The 24,609-nt window shown below is 33.0% G+C and overlaps 2 protein-coding genes across 5 annotated transcripts in view; one reads left to right on the top strand and one right to left on the bottom strand.

Annotated features, from left to right (window-relative positions):
* Window positions 1-392: 392 nt before the first annotated feature.
* On the bottom strand, window positions 393-9,060 carry LOC143067044 (centrosomal protein of 19 kDa-like). Of its 3 annotated transcripts, none has more exons than XM_076240027.1 (2): window positions 8,965-9,060; window positions 393-2,915 (listed from the first exon to the last, which is right to left on the bottom strand). In XM_076240027.1, the coding sequence occupies exon 2, from the start codon at window positions 2,905-2,907 to the stop codon at window positions 2,410-2,412; it is 498 nt and encodes a 165-aa protein (XP_076096142.1). In that variant the 5' UTR covers window positions 2,908-2,915; window positions 8,965-9,060; the 3' UTR covers window positions 393-2,409. The 3 variants fall into 3 exon arrangements, with proteins under 3 accessions (XP_076096142.1, XP_076096140.1, XP_076096141.1); XM_076240025.1 differs by lacking the exon at window positions 8,965-9,060 and adding an exon at window positions 8,802-8,933; XM_076240026.1 differs by lacking the exon at window positions 8,965-9,060 and adding an exon at window positions 8,878-8,913.
* Window positions 9,061-9,115: 55 nt separating this feature from the next.
* Window positions 9,116-24,609, top strand: part of LOC143067043 (uncharacterized) — a 53,411-nt gene continuing 37,917 nt past the window's right edge. For both annotated transcript variants that reach the window (XM_076240024.1, XM_076240023.1), the window contains exons 1-8: window positions 9,116-9,250; window positions 11,845-12,011; window positions 12,336-12,410; window positions 14,359-14,534; window positions 16,039-16,161; window positions 22,952-23,172; window positions 23,504-23,681; window positions 23,892-23,989. In XM_076240024.1, the coding sequence (XP_076096139.1) occupies window positions 11,851-12,011; window positions 12,336-12,410; window positions 14,359-14,534; window positions 16,039-16,161; window positions 22,952-23,172; window positions 23,504-23,681; window positions 23,892-23,989 (1,032 nt within the window). In that variant the 5' untranslated portion in view covers window positions 9,116-9,250; window positions 11,845-11,850. The remainder of the gene's footprint in view (window positions 9,251-11,844; window positions 12,012-12,335; window positions 12,411-14,358; window positions 14,535-16,038; window positions 16,162-22,951; window positions 23,173-23,503; window positions 23,682-23,891; window positions 23,990-24,609) is intronic.

Genomic DNA, 24,609 nt, shown 5'->3' with positions numbered 1-24,609 from the left:
CTCATGTCAAAAATCTGCAAAACTTATCCAAATGTTCATTGATAAAGGACATCGGTTGGCCTATAGTTGTTAATTTCTGTGTCATTTGGTCTCTTGTGGAGAGTTGTCTCATCGGCAATCATACTACATCTTTCTTTTTATACTATAAACTATGAGTGAATATCTTCAATATCTATACAAACTTTAAAAGCTTGAAGTAGAAATATGCTGAGGGTTGAAAATGGAATGGATTACACAGAATAGGCCCTTTTTTCCCCAAGTTCCTTGCCACTAGACGTTATTAAGCAAACAATGATTAATCAATCCTACCTTCATGTTACTAACAACACTTTTTATTAGGAATGATATGGTCTTTGTGCATTATCTGACCAAAAATAATTCATAAGCAAAAATGTTTGTTGAGCATTTAATTTATAAATAGGAAAGCTAATCGTATGTACAACTTATTGTGTAATAAAACATAAACTGCTTCATAGCACAATTATAAAACATACGCATATTGAAAACTTTCTTCCACCTCTCAGATAAAATCAAATATGCATCAAATGTAACACATAAAAGTAGATTAAGATTCTTCCATGAAAATATTGACTACAATATTACAATGTCTGGAAGACAGAAGAAAATAACACACTTAAATAATCTGCAAGATTAATATGTTACTACTCTTTTCTAATCTCTATGTTTCCAATCATAAATAGTTAAAAAAAAAATATATAGAAAACAAATTCAACTACTTGGTACTGATAATTCTTTTTCTTAAAAATTAAAAATCTGAATAATCGCATAGTCTTTGCAGAAATCATAATTATTTGTAGTGATGGCAAGTCAAGAAACTCAATTGACATGTCTTCTATTACATACATGTACCCTTTTATCAAAATATTTATAAACTAAATCATAAATAATTCTTCTACAGATAAACAATTAGGCAAGACAAAAACATAGAACACATGTGAATTTTGTTAACATTAATACATGAATGTTGATGGAAGTATTTTTATTTCTAATAATATCAAAGGCCAACTCTCAACATGATATGGGCCTGTACAAAATAAGCAGATTTTATCAAGTATTTTCCACAACTCTTGCCCATTTTCTAAGATATGGGCTGTATTTTTCAAAGTAGTGAAAAGAAACCTAGAATCACTCTTTCAGCAATACAATTGGATAATAAAAATAAGGTGTGTTATGAGTGCCAATGAGACAACTCTCCATCCAACAAAGAGCCTTGGCTCACCAAACAGCAATCTGTAAACATATTTTAGCTAAAAGTGTGCAATTAAAATTAACCTCACCAGTTATTCTCTAACACTTATGAAAATGCTTTATAAATTATAAACATTTCATAGACATACAAACAAATAATATTAGTTACAAAATCAGTGTAAATAAAACATGGGCATAATTTCTCTATAAACTAGTCAATCATAGCTTTTACTCAATAATAATTTCTTATATTCATGGTATGTACAATGAGAATTCTATCAGTTTCTATAAATATTTATATTACTGTACAACATGATATAGCTGCTCTACTTGTTTTATACTGTATAAAAATAATATATATATATATCTATTTCATTTGTATTTATATATTTAGATGAGTTACATTTAAGCAATATTAAATCAATATCCAATTCCTTGATTAAAACAGATTAAATAGGGATGAGTGCCCAGTAACGTGTTTAACCCCACCATATTCTTTATGTGTGTGTCCAAAGTCAAGCCTACAAATCAGTGAATGTTTTTGGTTCATGTCAGTTATATTTGATTTTTTTTTATAATTGCTAATTGCACTGTTACAAATAAAGCCATAATTGTTCTTGCTTATTTTGTTTTACATGTTTATAGCTGACTAAATAGTATGAGTTTTATCATTGTTGAAGGTTGTACAGTGACCTACAATTGCTTTTATTCACGATGTGGTATGATTGCAAATGGGACAACTCTCCACAAGAGACCAAATAACACAGAAATTTTACAACTATCACAATGAGCAAAACCCTTACTGCATAGTTAGCTTTAAAGGCCCCAAAGTTACAAAGGTAAAACATTATTATTATGAGCGTTATAAATTATTTGTTCTTTTTATTAGTGAGTGACAGAGTCAAATTCAATTCAACAGACTGGTGTCTATAAATTGGTCTATTATTGTACATTTCGACACTGATTTCTGAATATCAGCAGAAGGATCATTTTAAGCATCAGATTGACCCTGTTATATCTGTGACTTAATGTTTTCACTATCAAACACTATGAAATATAAGGAAAAGATGTATAATTTTGACTGATAGATCAGAAAAGCCCTCATAATTGTATGTAGTTTTCAAAGATCCTATCATTGGTATAAGATAGTTTTAAATTATCATTGTTCAATTGCATAGATATTTTTTATTGAAATCAAAACTAAAAATCTTCATTTGATCCTTCTGAGTCCCATTCACAAGTTTCTACTATTTGGTTATCAAAATCAACTTGTAGATCATATTCAAAGTCTGCATCACCAGGTTTCTTCTGGTTCTTTTCAAAGGTATCCTCCATTACAGATTTCTTCCGTGCCAGAAGTTCTGGGTCAACCTTGTTTAAGTCTTCATCAGAATCAATCTTTTGCATTTCTTCATTTCTAGCTAAACTAGCCTCTAAGCTCATTCCACAAAGTTTGTCACGAATGATACAAATAAGTCTTTCTAACTGACTTTTAGGAAGACCCTTAACAAATTGACCATGTCGTGGATGTGTTCTTAAATCACTGGCTGCTTTTGAAACATCAGAGTTTTTGGTAAAATTACGAAGAGGCATAGTTCTTCTGTGTAATTTACTAGTTTCAACCAGCAGGTAAGTGACAACAATAGCTGGAGGCTTGAATTTAACACCACATTTCTTCACTTCAATTTCTTCACCCATTGTTTACACTGAAAAAGTATAAGACATTTGATTAATATTTACATACTGGGTACATGTACTTTTAACTTCTGCTAATGAAAGCTCATAATTGTGAACCAGATGCTCCGCATGGCACAGCTTGATACGACCCCAGATGTTGAACCCTGAACAGTTGGGGCAAGTATGGACACAACATTCATGACATTCAAGCTTGGTATAGCTCTGAATTTAAAGTGTGATTAAATTGATAAAGGGGCCCAAATATCAAAAATCTAAATACATGTTTAGATTCAGCATATCAAAGAACCACGAATATTTAATTTTAGTTGAAATCAAACAAAGTTTAATTTTGTGACCCCAATTTGGACCAACTTGAAAACTGGGCCCATAATAAAAAATCTAAGTACATGTTTGGATTCAGCATATCAAAGAACCCTAAGAATTCAATTTTTGTTAAAACAAGAGTGCACACGCTGAAATGTCTCGCCTTCTATACTAATCATTGATATTATGTAAATAGTCCTAAGTATAAAGCTTTATTACAACTGTCTCATAAACTTAACATTAACCAAGATAGCTAAACAAAGACCAATGAACCATGAAAATGAGGTCAAGGTCAGATGAACCATGCCAGGCAGACATGTACTGCTAACAATGCTTCTATACAACATATATAGTTGACCTATTACTTATAGTTTAAGAAAAATAGACCAAAACACAAAAACTTAACACTGTGCAATGAACCGTGAAAATGAGGTCAGGGTCAAAAGAAACCTGCACTACTGACATAAAGATCATAAAATATTTCCATACACCAAATATAGTTGACCTATGGCATATAGTATTAGATAAAAAGACCAAAACTCAAAAACTTAACTTTGACCACTGAACCATGAAAATGAGGTCAAGGTCACATGACATCTGCCCGCTAGACATGTACACCTTACAATCAATCCATACAACAAATATAGTAGACCTATTGCATATAGTATGAAAAAAACAGACCAAAACACAAAAATTTAACTATAACCACTGAACCATGAAAATGAGGTCAAGGTCAGATGACACCTGCCAGTTGGACATGTACACCTTACAGTCCTTCCATACACCGAATATACTAGCCTTATTGCTTATAGTATCTGAGATATGGACTTGACCACCAAAACTTAACCTTGTTCACTGATCCATGAAATGAGGTCGAGGTCAAGTGAAAACTGTCTGACAGACATGAGGACCTTGCAAGGTACGCACATATCAAATATAGTTATCCTATTACTTATAATAAGAGAGAATTCAACATTACAAAAAATTTGAACTTTTTTTTCAAGTGGTCACTGAACCATGAAAATGAGGTCAAGGACATTGGACATGTGACTGACGGAAACTTCGTAACATGAGGCATCTATATACAAAGTATGAAGCATCCAGGTCTTCCACCTTCTAAAATATAAAGCTTTTAAGAAGTTAGCTAACACCGCCGCCGCCGCCGGATCACTATCCCTATGTCGAGCTTTCTGCAACAAAAGTTGCAGGCTCGACAATAAAACTATGTTTAATTTTGGAGCCTTTGTACCTTAATGTAGACCAATTTGAAAACGGGACCAAAATATAAGAATCTAAATGCACAGTTAGATTCGGCATATCAAAGAACCCCAATAATTCAATTTTTGATGAACTCAAACAAAGTTTATTTGTGCCCCTTTTTCCAAAACCCCAAAAATCAATCCCAACCTTCCTTTAGTGGTTTTAAACCTTGTGTTAAAATTTTATTGATTTCTATTCATTTATACTAAAGTTGTTATCCAGAAATCATCCGTCTTCGGACAACGCTGATGACGACATGATACCAATATACAACCAATTTTTTTTTTTTATATTTATGGTCTTATAATCAAAACTGATGTTGAGTATATGCATGTATACAGATCATCTAATGTATAAAACAGATTTCTTGCCAAAGTTTTTCTCTAATCTAATATTTCCTAAGGTCTGGTCTAAAAATTACCAGTTAATGAGTTCTTCACTGAACCGAAGACTATTTTTACCAGTCATATTGTTATTTATTACATTAAAATTCTGAATATTTACTCAACATTTGATCCAGTTGCAACAACTACATGTATACAAATCCAAATTCTACTATCATTTGCCAATGTCTGATGGATCTTTCTGAATGACTATTCTATAACAATTTCAATATCAGCACCAAAACAAGGATTCAGGAACAATTATATTCGCCACACACAACTTAATTTTAAAAATCAATGACTGAAATTGTATCTGGGATTTAGGTCATGTAAAAGTTTTACACAGATGTTTCAATGCTTTGAAACAGGAAAATCCCCAAAACACTCAGATCAAAAATTAAATTGACAAATGTGCATGCACATCTTTTGAGTCCTGTAAAAATGTGTGTTTTACAAATTTTGTCATGCCATTATTATCAACAATGATCAACCAGATTCTCCGCAGGGCACAGCTTTATACGACCACAGAGGTTGAACCCTGAACGGTTGGGGCAAGTATGGACACAACATTCAAGCTGGATTCAGCTCTAAATTTGGATTGTGATTAAATAGTAGACACAGCATAGATTTCTGACACAGAATGAATGTGGTCTAATAAACTTTAATTTGTTTTTTGCCTTTGAGAAATTCACTATGCTGTTGAATATTAATACTCTCAAAAAAATTTTCTTCTTATTTATGAAATCTGAAATGAGAAAAATTTGCTTATTTGGGCCCTTTTTGGCCCCTAATTCCTAAACTGTTGGGAATAAAACTTCCAAAATCAATCCCAACCTTCCTTTTGTGGTCATAAACCTTGTGTTTAAATTTCATAGATTTCTATTTACTTAAACTAAAGTTATAGTGCGAAAACCAAAAGTCTTCGGACAACGACGACGACGCCAACGTGATACCAATATATATACGACCAAAAATTTTCAATTTTTGCGGTCGTATAAAAAGTTGCAATAAGCATGATAATTTAAAAACTGTTGTAAGCAGAAATGGCTCTCCATGTTTTGTTATTGGAAAGCCCAAAATTCACTCAGATGAACATTTAAAATAACAGGTGCCCACTTTGTGTTCGATTGAACAGTCAAAATTATCTCTTCATTACGTCAGTTCATTTTCACAATCATAGAAATGGAAGCCATTGTAGGGATGATGCACTGCCAATTTTGCTCTTGAAAACCGATAGATATATCCACATAGCATCATTATAATCCTTATATATCAGTTGTATTTTAAAAGATAAATGTATCTTCTAGCTAATGAGCATCAGTTAATGATCTTATAAAAAAGAAGATGTGGTATAATTGCCAATGAGACAACTGTCCACAAGAGACCAAAATGATACAGACATTAACAACTATAGGCCACCGTATGACCTTCAACAATGAGCAAAGCCCATACCGCATAGTCAGCTATAAAAGGTCCAGATAAGACAATGTAAAACAATTCAAACAAGAAAACTAACAGCCTTATTTATATAAAAAAATGAACAAATAAACAAATATGTAACACATAAACAAACGACAACCACTGAATTACAGACTCCTGACTTGGGACTGGCACATACATAAATAATGTGGCGGGGTTAAACATGTTAGCAGGATCCCAACCCTCCCCCTAACCTGGGACAGTGGTATAACAGTACAACATAAGAACGAACTATAAAAATCAGTTGAAAAAGGCTTAACTCATCAGATGGACAAAAATTCAAGTGGACGTGGCCGGGTACTTATACATCCTGACAAAAAAAGACACAATGAACAGATCTGAGAGTACTCACAGTTATCTGACAGCTAGTTCAAAGCCACTAACATCTAATAAAAAAATCATGCATCTAAGACTTGTCTGCATTGATTCAACTTAAAACTATTGCCTCATCGGTTGTCAGGTGGAATTTTCGAAAATTCTTAAACATTTAAAAAAATTTAATTAAATATTTCGTGGAAGGGCAGACTAAAAATGTTCAGTGGTTGAAGATTATAAACCCTAGTTATCACACACAATTTTTTCGAAGATATGCATTTTCATCATCCAACTTAAAAGACTGTCGTCAAGTACCTTTAAGTAAAAAATAGCTATTCGAACACACCTACTCTGTTTTGTGATTCATTAGATAGGTATTTCACTTGACCCATATATTTCATCTTTTCATACGGTGATTTTTTTATGTTATAAAGGAAACCTGAAGCTTTGATAAATAAAAATGATAGAATCTGAAGCGAGATGATATATCAAATACTCTTGCTTTGTACGTTTTAAAGACAAAATATACACCTCAAACACGCCCTAACATAAAAAGGTGCACTTGATTTTCTCTTTTCCATACAATTGTTACCCATTTTTGGGAATTTTTTCTTGAGTCACATAATGGAAGGGCAGACACGAAAATTACTGAACTAATAAATTGATATGTTCTCCGTCTGTGGTAAAAAATTAAATCGGAGGTTATGCATTTTCTGCATCCAACTTGATATCTAATTGTTCTGCATTACTATGTAATACTATGTAATAGATAAATTGAAAACTTATGCAAATGGTGTTTTAAAAAAGGAGAGTGTTTGAAAGTGTATATTTATGACTTAGTATGTAATACAGTTCTTTAAATTCATGTTAAAATGGTTTTCTTGTTTAAATTTAATTCATAATTTATGTTTCTTCTAGTTTTAAACAAGACTTCATGTACATGTTTATTCATCTAAATGTGACATAACAATTAAACGACCCTCTGATATACATGATATAGTTTTTAGAATAAGAGCAGATAGATGCAGCAATTTGTTTTTCTCAGCTTAAACAAGTCTTTGAGGTAAAATCTATAGAATAACTTGTACAAAATTATATTTGAGTCTGGATACAGGCCTCAGGATAGAAAGGTACTAAGAGTTGCTTCCATCAATAGGCAATTTGACGGTCATAAATGCAGTTTTACTGGCGACGCAAAGCTTTAGCTCAGTCGATTTACCCGCTGCCTTTTAACACATCTTAAAGTCCTGTGGAGAACAGCAATTTTGTAATAAAATTCATGCTCTCCGGTTAGTGTAACACAACTGTAACCGAAGAGCATGTATCTACTCTACAAATTTATATTGTCACCACCTGGATTCGAAACCCCGATTGCCTGCTTGACAGTCAGTATTAACCCACTGAGCCAAAGAATCCATTCCCTAGCTCAGTTGATTAAGACTGGCTTTATATGTGCTACCTGTACTAAGGATGGGAAGCAACCCCGCTACACTATTCCCCCACCACAAGAGTCATCATATCTTTATATATGACTCTTACAACACAAACCCTGGCTATACTCCAGATAACCATCGTGGATTTTTTATAGTTAGGTGCCAAATGTAACCCGAGAGAATGTATCTACTCTACAAATTGATATTGTCACCAACAGGATTCGAACCCCAGTCGCCTGTGTGACAGTCAGTGCGTTAACCCACTGAGCCAAAGAATCCATTCCCTAGCTCAGTTGATTAAGACTGGCTTTATATGTTCTACCTGTACTAAGGAGGGCAAGCAACCCTGCTACACAACATTAGCTATTTCAATCTCAAATAAAGTTATGACTACAACTACTTTGATACCATGGCCGAATTGATAAATGGCTGAAACGATCATGGCCGAACTGGCCTTATCATTGTTGGCCGAAACGTCTTGTTTCCGTGCCGAACTGACTATAGCTGCGGAACCGTAGCTCTTAGGTCCTTATGCTATTTTTTTGACTATTTGCGGACCATATGTCCTTATGCTATTTTTTGATACCTAAGAGCTACGGTTCCGCAGCTAAACTGACTATAACTTGAGTCTTAGTATAAGAAAATGTCCTATCAGTTTCATGAATGATGCCAGTGTTTAATTATCATTGCATTTAAATATTCACCCAAATTGATACATAACCTAAAACATCTTTGTTTCTTAAAAATTGAAATAATTGTTGTATATTCTATATTGTTTATGACATTTTTTTCTTTACATTTTTCTGCTAGGTGTCCTCCATATTGTAAACAACGCAGGCGCAATAAAAATTATTTTTGCAAGTAAAACATAAATGATAACTAACCTGAAAACTCCTTTAGTCCCAAGCTTTTATAAAAAAAATCAATACTGTACTTAATTAATTCAAATTTGAATAAAAGATATTATTATTTTCAATATTTTTGTCTTTCCCATCGGTTATAAAAACATTTTTCCTTTGCTTTTTACTTTTCAGCGCATGCGCTCTAGTCACCCGCCGTTCCAAGATGGAAGAAAAGGGAGCGATGTGATCTAGTTGCATTTAGTTTTTCTTTTATTTCTGCTTGCTGTTGATTGCAAATCCTGATTAAGACGTATAACTTATCTTTGAAGTACGTATTTTATTACACAAGGTATTTTTAGTGGGATTTGAACAAAGGAAAGTTAAAAAATGTTGAATTTTAGATCATTTTATTGCTTTTATTTCTTTTATAAGAAAGCTATTTTACACCCAAACACAATTCAGGTCTCAGAATGGTCAATAATACTATTTTCTGTTCATGCAAAACTTTGGCTCAATGTGTCAATACAATGAAATAGTACACACAGTGACGCTTCTGAAAAGTTGATCTCAACTGTTAATCTTGCATGTAAATACTAAATAGCCAAGAGAGAGAATTTTCTGTACATTGCTTCCGACACTGCATAAGGTTTTTTGCATGAACCAATCGCATTTGGTTTTGAATGAGATTCCTTACCTGAAGAAAAAGAGCTGCTCAGCTCGCACAGCTGTCCTTATTTGTCTTAAATTAATATAAATGAAGGACATGATTAAACTTTTAAAGCCAATAAAGCATTTCATGGACCGACCTTATCAGCTGGATGAATTTATTTATTTACTTTAGCACCATCTGGTACACCTAGGACTCTTTAAAACTAGTAGATAAAACAATAATAATAGATTTAAATTCTAATACTTTTTCAATTGCTGAATTATAGTTGATCAGTGCCACACAGTGGATGAATCTATTTACTATATCTGATATAACTACTGAACTAGGTCACTCTGTTAAACTAGTAGAGAAAACATAGACTAAAATTCAAAAATACTTTTTCAATCAGTGAATTAGAGTAGTGGATCAGTGGAAATAACCAACATATTTTAACAGTGACAGCAAAGACTTTGAACAATTTTAAGTGCCTTAAGGTAGATCATCGGTATATGTTTCCCCGAGATAGAATTTTCTTGTACTTTGCCAAAATGAAGATTTGACTATGATCTTTTCAAAAATATAATAAAAAGGATGGGTTACCGTGCTATTTTTCAAGCTATGAGTTGTTGAAATTTGCCTAAATTTGCTTAGAATGGTCATGAAAAAACACATTTTTGTGCATAAAAAGAAATCTATGAGATAGAATTTTGAAATAAATTGTGAGAAGATAGGTTTTATAATATGTTTTAAGAAAATAAAAATTAAAAATGGTGTCACCAAACTAGTTTTCTTGCTACAAGTATAAATTTAAAATTTCCCAATCAGACCAGTATAAATTATTTACTAAAAGAGTTATTTCCCCTTACATGTAAATGGCTTAGTTGAAAAAAATGATTCCAAAAATGCAAATGTTTGGTATTTGTTTAAATATTTTGGATAATACAATTTTAAAATCAGCAGGTTTTCTTCATATGAAGATTGGAGCAAATAACCAGACTGATTGTGTACTGCATTGCATAGTACAAACCAAGATGGCGGTATACCATGAATCTTCCTTTAATGGTGATAACTGGAACCTGTATGAATTTATAAGTTTGTGTTAATTTGAAAAGATGCACACATCTTCATTAGATTTTAATTTTATACGAACGCAAAAAATATTTGCGTTGGTTAATGGTATGATGTCGTCTGCGTTGTCGTCTTCCGAAGACACATTTGGTGTCCGGACAATAATTTTAGTTAAAGTGAATGGATCTCTTTAATTTTTTTTAAAAAGGTTCAATACCCCAAAAGGAAGGTTGGGATTGATTTTGGGGATGATGGTTCCTACCGTTTTGGAATTAGGGGCCCAAAACAAGCATTTTTATACTTTCAGGATATCACTTGTGTATAAGCATTTCAATTGCTCTGAAATTATACCACAATGTTTAAAACCACATGTTAAAGGTTTGGATTGATGGTTCAAATCATCAAGCAATTAGGGACAAAAAAGGGGGAAAACAAGGGTTTTTCTGGTTAAAGGACAATTTAGAAAATTTTAAAGCAGTGAAGGGGAGGTAATCCAATTAAAATGTAAAGAACACTGTTATATATATGTTTGATTACTTGATTACCTCCCGTACACTGCTTAAAAATTATGTGTAAAGAAATGATGAATGTCTTGAGATGTGTAGCTGTAAATTTATTTTTAGAAGTTACTGTTTATTAATATTAATTTTAACCATGACTATGTCATTTTATATTTTAATATTTTATGATGTATTTAAATGAGTAGTTATTGTTGCCAACTCCATTAGAAATTTGGAATGAAATTATTTTTTTAATAAGGAAAGGGCGAGGTGAAAAAAAATGTGGAAGGGGTGGGTGTAAAATTTTTCTTATTTGAGATTTCAGAAATTAAAAAGAATTTTTCTACAAATATTTTTGTTTGAAGGGATTAATATTCAACAGCATAGCACTTTAACTTTAGTGGAATATTAAATGTTAACCATGCAGTGGTTATTTTCAAATTAAATTATGAAATGTTTGTTACTTAGTCATTGTTAGTCAAGATTATTGCTGCTGAGAAGTTAATCAAACTTACAACAAATTCCTGTATTAAAATGCATAATTAAAAAACGTTTAAAAAACATGTAAAAAAGATTGAAGTTTTTCTTTTCCTTGAATTTTTTTCAGGGTTAGAAGAATAGTTTTCCATTAATGATCTTGTACATACATGTTATTACATTAAATAAAAATGATATATATCTATATAGCATCATCATTCTTTGTAGGTAAAAATGTGGCCATTACTGCTTGATATGACTCGTGACGACTCAAAAAGAATACTACGGAGATTGGAATTAGAAGCATACTCTTCTTTAATATCAGCATTCAGAGCTCAAGGAGATTTGACCAAAGAAAAGAAGAAGATTTTACAAGACTTACAATACTACTTGAGGTAATAGGGTACAACAAATTTATACCGCTGTTAGGCACTATGAAAAAATTTTTGTAAGTAAATGATTGTAATTAACTATAATACATTTTATAGGTAAATGAATGGTTAACTATTGTATGTGAGTGGTTTGAAGGATATTAATATTCAATGGTTAACTATTGTATGTGAGTGGTTTGAAGGATATTAATATTCCATCATTTCAATCCCATCACATTGTATGCAATAGTATTAAAGTAGTTTTTAAGTGTCATTCTGTTTGCTTGGTACATGTATATACTTGAAACTCTTTGTACTATTCAACAACAAAAATATATATATTTTCAGTATTTCAACAGAACGACACAGAGCTGAAGTACGAAGGGCCATTAATGATGAAAAGCTTTGCACAGTAGCAGATTAGTATGTAGCTATATTATTATTAAGCTGTAATGGATATACCTATTAACACAAGGGTATAGGCATAGTGGAAAAATGATAAAACAGATTAAAGATGGAAATGTAATCTTAAAGTGATCCAGAATTTCCTTTCTGATTTAGGGTTCACGAGACTGGTTTACTAGGACAGAGAAATCTTTTTCCTGTCTGACGTTTAGCCAAAAGAGATATCTAGTGATCTTAGTGTTTTTATAAGGAAAGAAATTCAAAGGCCTAGACAATTAATTTCTTAAGAGATACTTCCATTAGGGTGTCACATGGTTTGTAAATGAGATGAGATGTGAAGTGAAAGTATTGATTTCTATAGACCTATGATATGTTATTTTAATTTTTAACTTCTTTGTGCAAACAAATTCTTTTACTTCTGGTCTATTGTTACACTAGGGAACATCATAAGATTATGATGGAACCAAAAGAAATTTTCCAATTCATTTCAAGGTGATTAAAATTGCCTTCAGTAAGTTAATGTTTGATTCATTTCCAAATTGTTTGTCAAAGATTGGGTTTTATTTGTTCTTTTTTCTCTCATCCCATACTGAAATTAATGATATCCATGTATCAGTGGCAGACCAACATAAACTAGTTCTTAAATATGATGTGAACTTTTAAGAATAAATTCAATTACAAACGAAAGTGAACCAACGCCTGGTGAGTCTGTAGTACGTTAGAGTCCATAAAGTGGATACCCGAGGGTATGCAGGGTCGTTATGATAAAAAAACATATAATGTAGAGAGTCTTATAACAACAACACTTTAGGGACTGCTGCAGAAATTTATTGATCGACATGTTTCGGTGCCTAGGGCACCGTCATCAGGATAAAAACAATACATAAAATCATGCTAAAGTACAAAATCGGGTTGTTAAAATTTAAACGTCACAATGTGACAATGGTAAGTAACGTTATTAATAGCAACTGAAAGTGAAAGTGAAAGTTCATTGTAAGTATGTAAATAAACTATAAAAAGAAATTAAAATAAAATGTTTTTGTTGTGAAAATGTTTGTTAAAATTATTCTGCCAACATGTGTTTGTCCTCTTGCATCGTGGAAAGAATAATACAATAAGTTGTCAGGTTGTGTATAGACTGTATAGATTGTGCGGTCTGAATGTTCTATTAACTTTCTTCCCCAAAATAGATGACATTTTATCAGCAATTCCATACCATTTCGACTGGCTTCCTTTGGCCAGAGGTACTGCTTCCAATCGCGTCAGGAATGCTGTAAAATGTTTCAGTCGCCGAGAGTAAAGGACAAAGTATAAATATCACTAGTCGATGTTGAATTTTAACTTATGTGTTCGTTCATCAAACTATCGGGAATGGCCAGTAATCTGTAAAAGTGGTTGTATCTCGAGGATTGTATGTTTGAATAACATATTTTCGGGAGCATCAGATTGAATTTGAAGAATACGAAATCAGGTGCATTTACATGTAATTTCAAATGAATTCTGTAAGAGAGAAATAATTTCCTATCACTGTTCTTTTCCTCCTTAAGGCTCGTTTTGGGTTAAGATGGTCCGTTATTATCTATTTCTTTTCTTGTGGTTGATGGCAGCATTCTCAGAAGATTCCTGTGGGTGCCTCAACAAAACATAACTTTGTTTTCTCTGTGCGAATGGCTAGTATGATTAGCGCTGGTTGCAACGGCGGTTACTTAAGGAATGCAGGGGTTCACGATAAAAAATAATTTTTTAACATTTTATTCTAATTTCTTTTTATAGTTTATTTACATACTTATAAGACTCTACATTTTAAGAATACATGTCAAATTGGTGGTTTGGCCTAGATTTTGCTGTACATTGAACCTGTATATGTGATAGTGTAAGAGGTCATGATCATTGTGTCATTTGAACATATATTTTTAGATGCTATTGTATCAAAGATAAATGTACTATTTATAGAATGTCTGTGTAGTGTTTCAGGGCCAAATACGATGTCAGAATGGCTGATAGAAGGCAGAAGATTGATCCCATTAATGCCCAGACTGGTTCCACAGACTGCTTTTACTGCTAAAGCTAATGAGGCTGCTAACTTACAGGCAGAAAAGAATGCTAGTATGCCTGTTCCATCATTGACAGGAAATAAAGATTGTAAGTGTTCATTATTCAAATAAATGTAGTATACATATATAGATGGAGTATGAGTGCCAATGAGACAACTCTCCATCCAAGTCATAAAAGTAAACCATTATAGGTCAAGGTACTGTCTTCAACATGGAGCCTTGGCTCACACCGTACAACAAGCTATAAAGGGCTAAAAAAAAAAAACGTATAAAACCATTCAAACGGGAAAATATACATATGCAGTGATCTGGAAGGATTTTTTCTCTATGGGCCCAGGGCACCTCAAAATTGAATTCAAGGAGCCATTTTAAAAAATAATGGGCCATGTTGTCAAATGAATGGGCCATTTGAATTGACTACAGTGGGGGAAAAGTGTATATCTCGGCAAAGAGATGGTGGTACTTACCTTTATGATTCTAAATAATATCATGGATATTGTGCCTGTGATTTTGTTATTTCAATTTCAAAGAATGTAAAATAACTTCTTCCAAACCAGACAATATTTAAGATAACCTTTATTTACAATGTTTACTGTTGTCTTGTTCATGTTCATGTTTTTTTTACATTAAATTTGGGTCTTCGTCGATACCATACTTATTCCTGAAGTTCCGTATTAGAGGACGTTTCTGGCATTTCCTCTGCACTTCTTGTATTATTATTACTTCATCACGATGACAACAATAACAGTAGAGAGTATCATTAATTGATAAAACAAAACAATAATTCGCTGAAGGCATGTTTACAAAATGTCAAAACAAGCCAAAGACCAAAAAGTGACAAGGACAGTGAGTCGCCTTTTATGGAGACAAATCTATATTCATAAAAAGGCTTTGGGGTTTTTCAATCGAAATAATAGGAAGCTGAACTAATTTAAAAGATAATAATTAGAGACAAATCTTTCTGTACTAGCCAAATTTCACAAACTTAAAGTTGTAAAAAATCATATCATGAATGATGGTTAATTACGTTTTTTGGGTAATCAGTTACACCCTATGGTTCTATTATTTCCATAAGAAAACACCCGAGACGTCCCAAAAATATATAGGTGCTCCTATCAAGGAGGAACATTACACAATTGTGTACACACACATGGCGGCACGGAACGAGTTTGGAAATCTATTTGACGATATCTAAACGTATCGAAACGAAGTGAAAAATATTGTGCGCCACGTGGACGCTTACATTAGTCACTCTATGCGCCATTTCTGGTCGATATGCGCTATAGGCGCAGGGCGCACATCCTTCCCGATCACTGATATGTTTACATATATATAAATATGTTTAACTTCAGCAATAAAAGAAAATTTAATCACTATAGATTGGCACATTTATTATTTTTTTAGTACTTATGATTTTGCTTTAATTATTTCACCAAATGTATGGATTATTTCCACCACCCACAAAGTTTTGTGGCAGCTTTATTATTTTGAGAGAATATTTATATCTGGAGGTTAATATAGTAAAGTATATCTTGTAGTCAATATACTATTGTATAGAATTGATCAAAACAAAAATTGTTTACTTTTTAAAGTGACAGTCAGCTCTTCGCCTCCATTACCAGTGAACAATAATGTTGTGACAAAAACAAACAGACCAACCAGTCCAAATTCTAATGTTGTAGTCCTGCCTAGTGGAATGTCAATTCATATCAAAGGTAACTATTAGTATTGTTACGGCCAGAAATCGCCTTTAAATTGTAGCCAACAAAAGACACAAATCAGTTATAAAAATTAACAAGATTTATTATACAAAAGTTTACAAAAGGTATTACACAAATATTACTGTTAACTTAACTGTCAAAATATGAGTCCAATCTGTTATCTTTATCTGTATCCGGAATTCTTTCGGAATCCAATTTGAATATTACGTTCACTACTAATGTCACAATCCAGTATGATGTTGTTTGTAGAATAAAAGTGTCAATCCAAATGCTGTGAATACTAATGTCTATCAATGTCTATGTCCAAGTTTAATTATGAGAGTTTAACTTTAGTGTCTGTATATATAGTGTTGTCATGGAAAATTCTGGAACACTCTATAATGGAACATTGTGGAAAATCCTGGAAAGTTACAACGGAAGTTTCTGGAATAACGTAGAAGTTTAAATTACGCATCTTTTATAAGGATCATTCTAGAAAGTTCCAATCATTCTGTGATTGTTCCAGTGATTCCTAAACTGCACAGTTATAAGATTATTTGGTAAACAACTATCAGGCCATACAACACAAATTAGGCCAACATAATTAAACATATTAATTACAATATCATAACACCTCCCCCCTTAAAAGAAGTTTTAGTGTAACAAAAACTTATCATGAATAATATGAACAAAAATACATAATATATACAAAGTGATTTAATAAGCTCTAGATAAAGCATCAGCTATTACATTATCTTTACCCTTAATATGTTTTACAATTACATCATATTCCTGTAACAATAAACTCCACCTAGTCAACCTCTGATTCTTGTTTCTCATTTTATGCATGAAGGTGAGAGGATTATGATCAGTATAAACAAGAATAGGATATACAGTGGGATTCAAATATACATCAAAATGTTGAAGTGCTGACAACATTGCAAAACACTCTTTTTCAATAGTTGAATAATTTTTCTGATGTTTATCTAATTTCTTAGAAAAATATGATATAGGTTTTTCAACATTATCATCTGTCTCTTGATATAAAACAGCTCCTATTCCTACATCGCTTGCATCAACGGCAAGTTTAAATTGTTTTTCAAAGTCTGGAGTAATCAGAACTGGACTATTAATTAAAAGTGATTTGCTATTTTCAAAAGCTTTTTGACAATTTTCACTCCAGATAAATTTAGAATCTTTTCGTAAAAGATGAGTCAATGGTTGAACAACAGTAGCAAAATTTGAACAAAATTTTCTGTAAAATCCAATCATGCCTAAATATCTCATAAGTTGTTTTCTATTTGTAGGAGGAGGAAATTTGGAAATAGCTTCCACTTTAGCCATAATAGGTTTCACTTGACCTTGGCCAACTGTATGCCCTAAATAATCAACAGTGGCCTGACAAAATTCACTTTTACCCAGATTAACAGTCAAATTTGATTGTGACAATCTATCAAAAGTATCATACAAATGTGTTAAATGCTGTTCCCAGCTATCACTACATACAATTAGATCATCAATATAAGCATAACAACAGTTTAAATCTTTTATAACATTATTGATCATTCTTTGAAATGTAGCTGGTGCACTTTTCATGCCAAACGGCATTACAGTATATTGAAATAAGCCATCTGGTGTAACAAAAGCTGATATTTCACGAGCTCTCTGTGTCAATGGAACTTGCCAATAACCTTTCAACAAATCAAATTTGCTCACAAATTTTGCTTGACCAATGTTGTCAATACAATCGTCTATCCTTGGAATAGGATAGGAATCAGATTTTGAGACTGAATTTATTTTTCTGAAATCAGTCACGAAACGAAAGGTTTTATCTGGTTTTGGCACAAGGAGACAAGGAGAGCTCCATTCACTGTTACTCGGCTCAATAATATCATTGTCAAGCATATATTTAATTTCTTTTCTCATAGCTTCAAGTTTGAGTGGATTAAGCCGGTAAGGATGTTGCTTAATTGGAGAAGCATCTCCTACATCAACATCATGACAAACAGCAGTGGTTTTGTTTGGCACATCTGGAAAAAGATTTGTAAAAGAAAATACCAAAGTTTTTATTTCTTCTCTACGATCAAAAGACAGATGTGCAAGTTTTGAGTCTAAATTTGACAAAATTTCTGAATTTTTCAATCTAACTGTCTCTTCCATAGTTTTAGAACTAAAAGGTGGTTCAATTACATCTGGTTTGCCATGATTGTTCTCAAATTTAACCATGCCTAAAGTGGCAACTGGTTTACTCTCACATTCATTACGCTCAAAATATGGTTTTAACATATTAATATGACACACTCTGTTTTGTTTACGCCGACCTGGAGTTTTTACAATATAATTCAAATCATTGATTTTACTCTCTATTGTATAAGGACCACAATATTTAGCCTGTAAAGGATGTCCAGGGACTGGCAAAAATACAAGTACCCTATCACCAGGCTCAAAAACTCTGTCCCTGGCATCTTTATCATACCATATTTTCATCTTGTTCTGTACATTTTTTAAGTTTTTCTGAGCAATTTGACAAGCAGTATACAATTTTTCTTTAAATCTAGATACATAGTCTAAAAGATTCAAGTCAGTATGTTCAGTTAGCCATTTTTCCTTAATCAATTTTAACGGTCCCCTTACAGTATGGCCAAATACCAATTCAAAGGGACTAAATCCAAGGGATTCTTGAACAGCCTCTCGAACTGCAAAAAGTAGAAAGTGAACTCCATCATCCCAGTCTCTGTCAAATTGAAGACAAAAAGTTCTAATCATGTTCTTCAATGTTTGATGAAAACGTTCTAAGGCACCTTGAGATTCTGGATGGTACGCACTTGATCTATACTGAGCAATCCCTAACTGGTACACGACTTGCTGAAATAGACCTGACATGAAATTTGATCCCTGGTCGGACTGTATAGACTTAGGAAGTCCTACTAACGTGAAAAATTTGATAAGAGCTTTGACAATAGTAGGTGTCTTGATATTTCTTAGCGGAATAGCCTCAGGAAAGCGTGTGGATGTACACATGATTGTCAATAAATACGCATTTCCAATTTTGGTCTTTGGTAAAGGTCCAACGCAGTCAATTAGAACTCTGCTGAAGGGTTCGTCAAAGGCTGGAATAGGCAGAAGTGGTGCTGGTGGTATTTTCTGGTTAGGTTTACCAACAACCTGGCATATATGACATGATTTGCAGTATTCTGCAACATCATTTCTAAGTTTAGGCCAGTAAAAATGCTGCAAGATCTTAAGACAAGTCTTCCTTATACCTAAGTGTCCAGCCAAGGGGGTGTCATGGGCAAGACCAATAATTTCTTGTCTATAAACTTTAGGCACCACCACTTGGTATAGCACTCTCCATTCCTCCTCTGGGGTAGCATCAGGAGGCCTCCACTTCCTCATTAAAATACTGTCCTGATGGTAATAGCATTCGGCCACTTTGTCTGCTTCCTCCTGTGGTTGAGCCCTCTGGCTGAGCTGAAGAACCTCAGGGTCTTTATGTTGTTCTTCGAGTAAATTATTTCGGTCTAATGAATGGCTGTTTACATCTGGCCATGGCATAATAACATTTTTGTTAACACTAGGTGGTTTTATAATAGCCTTTTCTGAGTTACCAGGATCTTCAATATCAGCTATAAAAGTATCAGAAAGGTCCATGTAATCAAACTTGTCTTCTTGCAAATTCTCATTTTGTTGTTTTCTAGCCATCGCCCTAGTAACAACACAAGCTGGATACAATTCAGCATCATCTTCAGGTGATTTAACATCCACTACCGGTTCACTGGTAACAATTGGTTCAGCAACCACTTTATTCCTAGCTAGATCATTTCCTAGCAATAAGGTAACACCCTCAACAGGGAGATTAGGACGAACACCTACAACAACTGGTCCAGTTATCAAATCTGACTTCAGATAAATACGATGGAGAGGAACATCTATACAACCTAACTCTACACCTTGTAACAAAACGGAGGCACCAACAGAAGTATTCTCGGACAAAGGCAACACACCTTCTAACAATAAAGTCTGAGAAGCTCCAGTGTCCCGTAAAATCTTAATAGGCTGAAGAGTGGTATCATCAACAATAGAAACAAACCCATCAGACATAAAGGGTTTGTATTCCTCCATGTAATCACAAAAACTGGACTTAAAAGCCTGACGCGCAGGGCATTCCAATGTACTGGTAATATAAGGTGTCGTACAAGCACTGGTCTTCGGCTTATTATCTCGTTCATTCTTCTTCTGGAGTCTAAAACAATCAGCCATCAGGTGACCAACCTTCTTACAATAAGCACAAGTCAGTGACTTCTTCTCAAAAGTATCAAATTTTGGACTAGACATATTATAACTGGACTGACTCTTATTCTGTGGAACAGGCTTACTATCAGTACGCTCAGTGCTTTGATTTTTGTAATTTCCACTGGAAGTATTAACATTTTGACTCTTGAAACTTCTTTTATGTGAAAGAGTATAATTATCTGAAATAACAGCCGCATCATGTATTGACTCAACAGTTTTGTCATCTAAATGTGTTTTTAAGTCTAAATGAACACATTGTTTGAACTCTTCTAATAACATCAATTGTCTTAGGTTATCAAAATTGTTATCTGTTTTCTTTGAAGTAAGCCATTTATCAAATAGATCTTCTTTTTCCCGAGCAAATTCCACATAGGTTTGCGAATCAAACTTTTTATAAGATCTAAATTTCTGTCTATATGCTTCTGGTACTAGCTCATAAGCTTTCAAAACTTCCTGTTTCACCGTGTCATAATCAGAACTTTTTTCTGATGGAAGTGCGGAGTATATTTCAGCGGCCTTGCCCTCCAAAACACTTTGTAGCATTGTAGTCCAATATGGCTTTGGCCAATTCAAATTATGAGCAATTTTCTCAAACTGTGGAAAATATTTATCGACTGTTTTTTTCACAAAATCTGGGAACCAAACGTATATTTTTTGCTGCATCAAAATATTCTGATTTTGACTGGACTTTAGTGTTGCTTTCTTCTTTGACCATTTCAAGTTTTAGTTTCTCCATCTCTAGTCTTTCCCTCATTTCAAGTTCTGCCTGTTTTAACTTTAATTCATCTTGTTTTAATTTAAGTTCATCTTCTTTTAATTTAAATTCATCTTCTTTTCTTATCTCAAGTTCTTTTAATTTGAGTTCATGTTCTAATTCAAGCTGTTTAAATTTAAAGGCGTCAATATTTTCGACCTTAAGTTCAAGAGCCTCTTCACCTAAAATTTCTGCGTCAACTAATTTGTCTATAACCAAATTTTTTATAATTTGTTTTCTCATAGATACTTTAAAATCTAATTTCAGATGTTTAGCAAGCAACACTAATTCCTCTTTCTTTAAATTATCAAACCCCTCCAGGTCAGGCGTTTTCAAAAATTTACCGGCATCAAATGCCATTTTGTAGAATTTTGTTGGCTCGTTATAATAAAAATTACTAAACAAATTTTGAATAATATAATTCAGTCTCCCGGACGAGCCCCCAATTTCTGTTACGGCCAGAAATCGCCTTTAAATTGTAGCCAACAAAAGACACAAATCAGTTATAAAAATTAACAAGATTTATTATACAAAAGTTTACAAAAGGTATTACACAAATATTACTGTTAACTTAACTGTCAAAATATGAGTCCAATCTGTTATCTTTATCTGTATCCGGAAATCTTTCGGAATCCAATTTGAATATTACGTTCACTACTAATGTCACAATCCAGTATGATGTTGTTTGTAGAATAAAAGTGTCAATCCAAATGCTGTGAATACTAATGTCTATCAATGTCTATGTCCAAGTTTAATTATGAGAGTTTAACTTTAGTGTCTGTATATATAGTGTTGTCATGGAAAATTCTGGAACACTCTATAATGGAACATTGTGGAAAATCCTGGAAAGTTACAACGGAAGTTTCTGGAATAACGTAGAAGTTTAAATTACGCATCTTTTATAAGGATCATTCTAGAAAGTTCCAATCATTCTGTGATTGTTCCAGTGATTCCTAAACTGCACAGTTATAAGATTATTTGGTAAACAACTATCAGGCCATACAACACAAATTAGGCCAACATAAATAAACATAATAATTACAATATCATAACAGTATGCTAGTAATGTATTAAATTGGACAAGGTCTCATGTTGTTGAGTGAATCAAAAGACAAAGGTTGAAAAATGTACACTTATACCCACACTTGTGTACAGATTCTCACACTTATACCCACACTTGTGTACAGAATCTCACACTTATACCCACACTTGTGTACAGTATCTGACACTTATACCCACACTTGTGTACAGAATCTCACACTTATACCCACAATTGTGTACAGAATCTGACATTTTCATTTTAAGGTTCCTTTGTTGTAGCTACAATGATTCACAATAAAATGCCTGAAATGTTAATTGTGTGTCAACAATGGAATGAAAGACAAATACCTGTGACATGTTGATAACTATTGAGTTTTATTCAATCCAATGTTCACCTTTTCTTATATTTTATCTTAATAAAACTCCCTAATTTATTTCTGAAATTTCAGAAAATACTAAGTTCTTTAAAATATATGACTTGTTATTCTTGTTTGTCTGACAAAAACATTGAAAGTAATCAGACACATCTCTGGTTGAGAGCAGAGTTCAATAAACATGATGTGAAGAAGTTAATCAGAAGGGTTGTTGAATTTGCAACACATTTATTGAAAAGTGAAACTAGGAAGTTTCTTTTTCCTAGGTCCTGGTAAATATTTTGTGATTGCAAATCATCTGTTATCTGTTTGAATGTACTTATTAATGATTTGACATTTATAGGGGGACTGAACACAGAAGATGAAGATGAAGGACCTGAAAGGAAAAGACGTAGAAGTCATTCCAGTGAGAGCTTGGTGTCTCCATCAGCATCCACACAGACACCAAGAGTAACATATACTACAACAACACCCAGTCCTGTTACTGGTATATCACCAATGAAAATTACTATTAGTAAAAGTCCTAGAAGTCAAATGACAACTACTGCTACTCAGTCACAAAAGGTATTCACTATTTTTACTAGCCTTTGAAATCTACAGTATCATCTCAATACTTCTCCACAAGAGTGTTTATTTTAAATTTTTTAATATATAGATATAGGAAGATGTGGTATGAGTGCCAATGAGACAATTCTCCATCCAAGTAACAATTTATAAAAGAAAACCATTATAGGTCAATATGTATGTTTTATTTAATTTTCAAAATGAATGCATTCTTTACTGGGATGTAATTTAAAATTATCAAACAAAATAGGGTAATTGATTTGATTCCTAGTAAAACAGTATGAAACTAATATGGGATTTAATTTCATTAATCCTTGTCTTTTTTTGATAGGTTATTTTAGTATCCTCTGGTCAAACATCTCCAAATGTTCTACAGAAATCTATCACAGTTCCAGTTGTAAAAACATCAACCAACTTGACAGGAAGCAATAAAGCCTCCATTATACTACCTAATTCAACAGGGACATCTACTGTTATCACCACACCAACTATGGTATCTGCTGGTTCAGGTATATATAAAAAGATGTCATCTTTGCTTTAGAAATATTATAATTACAAGAAAGTAAAAAGTGTTGCTTATTTATTTGCTAGTAATAATTATGATAATGATAGTGTGCTTATTTCATAATATTTTTTTTAAAGCAAGGTCGAATTGTGTGTAGGTTGAAATGATGGGGCATAAAATTCAACATAGTAGTATGATGCTATTTTATTGACAGGTACTTCAGTGACAAGTTCTACAATGACCTTTTTAACACCTACCGTAAGCATACCAAGACCTAGGGTGAAGACTTTCCCCAGACAGAGGTTTCCCAATGTAAGTACAATCATAAAAACAAACCTAGGGTGAAGACTTTCCCCAGACAGAGGTTTCCCAATGTAAGTACAATCATAAAAACAAACCTAGGGTGAAGACTTTCCCTAGACAGAGGTTTCCCAATGTAAGTACAATCATAAAAACAAACCTAGGGTGAAGACTTTCCCCAGACAGAGGTTTCCCAATGTAAGTACAATCATAAAAACAAACCTAGGGTGAAGACTTTCCCTAGACAGAGGTTCCCAATGTAAGTACAATCATAAAAACAGATGTGATAGGATACAAATGTAATCAACTTTAAAGTTCTTTCATTGAAATGAGAAAACCTTTCTGTATCCAATGATCTCTCAATTATTTTTGTTTCCAATTTCTTCACTAACAACAAATAGGTGTGAGCTTTGTTTGTTGATGCTTGCATTGTATAGATAGCCTTCTCTGACAGTGTCAAGCTGGAGTATTAAAAATTAAAGGGTTTACCTATATTGTCTTGTTTGTTTTCATCCACATCAACAGTTTGTTAATTTAAACTTTTTTTAAGCATTTTCTCAGTTTTCTACATAACTTGCTTATATTTATGTTTAGGACATGAAGTGCAATATTTGCTTAGGAATATGCAGTGT

This window comes from Mytilus galloprovincialis, chromosome 3, assembly GCF_965363235.1.
Source record: "Mytilus galloprovincialis chromosome 3, xbMytGall1.hap1.1, whole genome shotgun sequence".
NCBI lineage: Eukaryota > Metazoa > Mollusca > Bivalvia > Mytilida > Mytilidae > Mytilus > Mytilus galloprovincialis.
Note: the sequence above shows the minus strand (reverse complement) of the source record. Positions and strands in the feature narration are given on the sequence as shown.